The sequence below is a fragment of the Apteryx mantelli genome, chromosome 1, assembly GCF_036417845.1.
Source record: "Apteryx mantelli isolate bAptMan1 chromosome 1, bAptMan1.hap1, whole genome shotgun sequence".
Taxonomy (NCBI): Eukaryota; Metazoa; Chordata; class Aves; order Apterygiformes; family Apterygidae; genus Apteryx; species Apteryx mantelli.
The window spans coordinates 1364449-1369285 of record NC_089978.1 but is presented as its reverse complement, the minus strand read 5'-3'; the positions used below and the strand labels follow the sequence as shown (position 1 = coordinate 1369285).

The 4837-nt window shown below is 47.2% G+C and overlaps 1 protein-coding gene across 1 annotated transcript; it reads right to left on the bottom strand.

The window, feature by feature from the left end:
* Positions 1 to 837: 837 nt before the first annotated feature.
* LOC106482758 (olfactory receptor 51G2-like) lies at positions 838 to 1809 on the bottom strand. Its single transcript, XM_013940387.2, has one exon. It carries the CDS (start codon positions 1807 to 1809, stop codon positions 838 to 840), a length of 972 nt encoding a protein of 323 aa, XP_013795841.2.
* Between the last annotated feature and the right edge of the window lie 3028 nt (positions 1810 to 4837).

Sequence of the window (4837 nt, the reverse complement as noted above, 5' to 3'; positions counted from 1 at the left end):
GTCCTAGGAGACATCCCTTGGGATCTTCTCTGCTGACTCTTCTCTGAACTGGAAGTGACCTTCCCTTTACTTTAACCAGCTTCCCATCCCTAGAAGGTTTTCTCCAAGCCTCTTACAAATTATTTTCTTTAATAGTTTTTAGTCAAAGACTTTTTGGGCACCCAGATGTATTATATCCACTGGATCCACCTGCTTGTAGACACCCTCACAGAAGTCAGATGCACTGTGGAGGCAGGATTTCCCTTTGCAGTAGCCTGGCTGACTCTTTGCATGATCATGCTTCCCTGTATGCTTGGTGACCTTATTCTTTTTCATAGCCTCTACTGTCTTGCCAAGGACAGAAATCAGACCCATTGGTTGTTATATCTCTCAGGAGCCCCTCTAGAGCCCCTTTTGCAGGTGGAGTTCAAGTGGTGATCCCCTGTCCTCCAGCACAGTGACCATTTGTAGTGGAGTTATGCACCCTGTCCTGCAGTTCTGCAATTTCATATCCAAACTCCTTCCGGACTGTCAGGTGAATGACTCATGGTCCTGGGGCTTACTCATATCGAACTGACATTTGTTTGGTGTAATCCTTCTGCCATTCAGTGAGCCTCTTTGCCTTGGCCTTGTCAGCTCTGAGCAAGACTCTCACACTTGGTCAGCAAGTAGTTCATCAGTTTCCTGGCTGGATTGCTGCTTTTGATAAATTTAGCAAACATTTAACTGTCAGTGTGAGCATCCTTGACAAGGTGCTCTTCCCATTGATTTTTAGCTCTTTTAGCCTCCTGTTTATATTTGACCTGTCCCATTTTGTAGGCATTTCTATGCTGTTCATTTTGTCAAGCTTCCCAGTTCCTAATGCCTCTGGGGCTGCTGGCCTTGGCCAGGCCAGGCCAGCCTTTGACACAGAAGCTCAACAATGCCTTTGCGGATGTGCTTGGTTTGCATACTGTAGATGATGGGGTTCAAGACGGGTGGGATGAAAAGGTAAATGTTGGCCATGAGAACATGGCTAATGGGTGCAGCATTCTTCCCATACCGGTGTATAATGGACAGGCCAACCATGGGGACATAGAAAATCAGGACAGCAGAGAAGTGAGATATGCAAGTGTTCAGGGCTTTGGCCTGTTCCTCTCTGGAGGCAATGCCCAGCACGGTCTTAATGATCATGATGTAGGACACGGTGATAAGCACTGGGTCTAGGATCACTATCAGCAGCACTAGAGTTAAGCCATAAAGGCTGTTCAGTGTGGTGTCTGTGCATGCCAGCCGTATCATATCCTGATGCAGGCAATAGGAGTGAGTAAGCACATGGGACCTGCAGAATGACAGCCGTGTAAGAAGGCAGATTAACGGGAACAGTGTCAGAGTGCATCGGCAGATGATCCCCAGTCCAACCTTTGCAATCCTTGTAGGGGTAAGGATGGAGGAATATCTCAGTGGGTAGCAGATGGCCACGTAGCGATCAAAGGCCATGGCCAGAAGCACTGAGGACTCCATGAAGGAGAAGGCATGAATGCAGAACATCTGGGTGAGGCAGACCGGGAAGCTGATCTCCATGGTATTGAACCAGAACACATGCGGCACCGTGGGCAGGGTGGACAGGGTCAGACCCAGGTCTGTGGTGGCCAGCATAGAAAGGAAATAGTACATGGGCTCATGGAGCCTTTGATATGTTCTTACAACCAGAAGGATGGTGCAGTTTCCCAGCACTGCAATGAGATACATCAGACAGAAAGGGATGAAAACCCAGCGGTGGAGATCAGCCAGCCCAGGAATGCCTACCAGCAGGAAGGCCAGGGCATCACTGCTGTTCCCTGGGGACATACTTGCTCCAGGCTCAAGCCCTGCTTGAGCTGAAGGTCTCCTTTTTTATTAATATTCCAAGGTAACATAGGATAAGATTTCGCAGGGAGATGAAAGCAAACTACCAGCAGAATGCAATCTGAGGACTCAGGGTGAAGATCTCATTTCTTTTCTCCTCCCTGAAGATGTACTGGACCAGAGGCTAGAACTTCGGAGCCCTGGATTCAGTTCTTGCCCCGGTTTCATTTCCCCTTGGTTCCTCATCTGTAAAGTAGATAGTAGCATTCTTTATTGCACCAGGACTGCACCCCTCCCAAGACGTTGCTGCAGTCTCTTCTCTCAGTCACTGTAAGCAACATCACTGTCCTGCCCTGTCACTCAGGCCCTGGTTGCTACGTCCATCTGAGTCTCTCTCCAGCTCTCTACACCCAGGCACATCAAGTTCACAAACTGTCTGCAGCCTTCCCCCTCCATCCCCCAGGTAAAACTGTCCTCCAGCCCTCTTCACATCTTGGCTCTCAGTCCCTGATGGCCTTTTGCCCCATGCAGGATGCCTTGTTTGGAGCTCCCTGCAAACCGTCTCCACTTCCTTCTACCTAGCTGCTGAGTTTTGACCATGGCTTGATTGCTGCCAGATACAGTCTTGCTTGTCCTCCACCTGCACCCACTTGCTATTCCTCAACCTATCCTTATGCCAAAGATGAAGGGGAAGAGGCTGAAATCTTTTCTCTGTCCTTTGTTTGTGCAGCGCCTGGCACAACGGGGTTGTGCTCAAGAACAAGGGCTCCCAGGAGTTATAGAAACAGAAGCAATTGCTGAAATTTATCTATCACCCACTCTGATCCCAGAGGGGACATGAGCAGTCTGGCAGGTCTAACTTTCATAAGGCATCAGAAAATTTAGAACATTATTATTTTCCTTTACTTTAGAGGTTATTTATTATTGTAGTTGTTGTTGCCATTATTACAATTTTTATTGACAGCATATCAAGCCAGTAGAAGTGACAGGTGTTTCAGTAGATATGCATGTTAGCGGTATATATAGCAACTATAACTCTTAGCAGTGATGTTATTACAGCTAATAGTTATGTGTAAAGTTAAGCAACGTGTACACAAATCCAGCTCTCATTTCTTCTACAGACCCATTCACAAAAGGCTTCCAGGTGCCTCAGGGAGAAAGAGGGGTATGTGAAATACAACTAATAAAAGCAAAGCTTTTGTCAAAATGATTACATTTTGTATACAAAATCTGCATCTTTTGGGAGTTGCAGATTAAAAAAAAAAGTTGTAAAACACAACTATAGACTGAACTGCTCAGGAAAGCAAGCATTTGCTTGCCCAAGCATTTGCTGGGCTTGCCTGTTGTTCTCTTCAGGGGCTACAGTCGTTGGTATGGAACAAGTCAAGCTTTCCCAGCCCTCAGCACTCCAGGATTTCATGCTCAATCTGCCTATGCAAACAGGGGACGTGGCATTGTTTAATTTGGGTGCACTTGGCTAAACTCATTAATGTGTCATAAAAAATGGAATTAGTCTATTTCCAACTGCCCCACATCTCAGACAGAGCTCCAGACATCTGTGCCTCCGGTTCTTACTTAGCCAGCTAAATAATTGCCTTGATAAGCTAAATTAGCAGACAGCTTGCCAGAGTGCTCTGATTATTGTAAGCATGAATAGATCTAGGTACCTGAATCTGGGTGTACAGTCTTGAACTCATGCCCCATCTTCATCATCTCTAAATGTGCTTTGGACAATCTGCAAAAATAAAAGTTTATGTTGTTCACTCTGTGCATCATCAGTTGTTCTGATCTGAGTGAATGTCCATTAAACTGGGAAAAGACTAGCATTGCTTTTCCAGCTACCACAGTGGCGGAGACCGAGGTTTGGGATGGGGAGGAGGGAGGACTGGTCCTGCTCTGCAGTGAAGCCTGAAGAAGGAATATTCCTCTTCTACTCCCCTCACCGTCTCAGCTTTTCTTTTTTGTCCTTGGTGAAACATGTGAGCAATATATCTGTACACAGTGACATGGTGCATTTACACAGTACAGCGCAGTGCGGCCCTAAGGGGGAGGAGTGGGTCTTCTTCTGGCTCCAGAGGATGCTCGGCTCCTGCTGAGGCTGAACACCGAGCCTTCAGCTATCCTTGGTCGTGCTTCGCAGCACTGCCTGCCAGGCTCGCAGTAAGTGAGACCAGAGGAGTCGGTTCACCTGCTGTGTTGCTCCAGCTCCAGAGGGAGGAGCAAGACACCGTCCCATCAGCAGATGGGGAATAACCTGTATTTTGTGAAAGATCCCCTGAAGAAACACAGCTCTTAGAGACTGACTTCAGAACTTTAAATCCTGCCTGAAATGTGTTGTTATAGCACCGGCTGTTGCTCTCTGTAGAAATGCCCCCTCCCTCTTTCAGTGTATGTCTTACATTGCATTCCTGCAGTGTCTCTGCAAGGTGGCCGGGGAACACATCAGGAGCAGACAACGGACTGTGTCAGGAAGAGAGACAAATAGTCGATGAAGACATACGAGGAAAGATAGATAAACACACAAGGGGTGTGCTGGTAATAGCTACCTGGGTGGCTAGATGGTGGAGAGCATGAAATAGCTGTAGGAATATACAGCGATAAGTAAGCAACCCATTGCAAACCAGAGCTATCCTTTCTCACAAAATCTGAACAGAAAATGACACTTTCAAAATTAAAACATCAAGATGAACCGAGGCTTACATACGAAAAGGTGTTGCCCCTTCAGATGTCCTCACCTCTGCTCTGCTCTGCTCAAGTCCTCCAGCAGACAAGGCAGCAGGACAGAGTATCACCCTCATGCCTGGATGTTTCACATGTGGAGGAAACTGTATGTTTTTATAATGCCCATGTGAAATCTCAGCACCAATTAGGGTCACCTGGGACCTTCTGCAGGGGCTGAGGCGAACCAGCTGCACACTCCAGCGGTGCGATGGCACCTCCATCTGCCACCACCTTGGCAGCAGCATAAGGGTAAATGCTGCAAGAACAACCACAAGGATCCTAAATGTTTATGAAAAGCTGATCAGGAAAC

Coding starts and splice junctions, on each gene's coding strand:
- LOC106482758 (XM_013940387.2), bottom strand. CDS start 1,809: ATGTCCCCAGGGAACAGCAGTGATGCCCTGGCCTTCCTGCTGGTAGGC.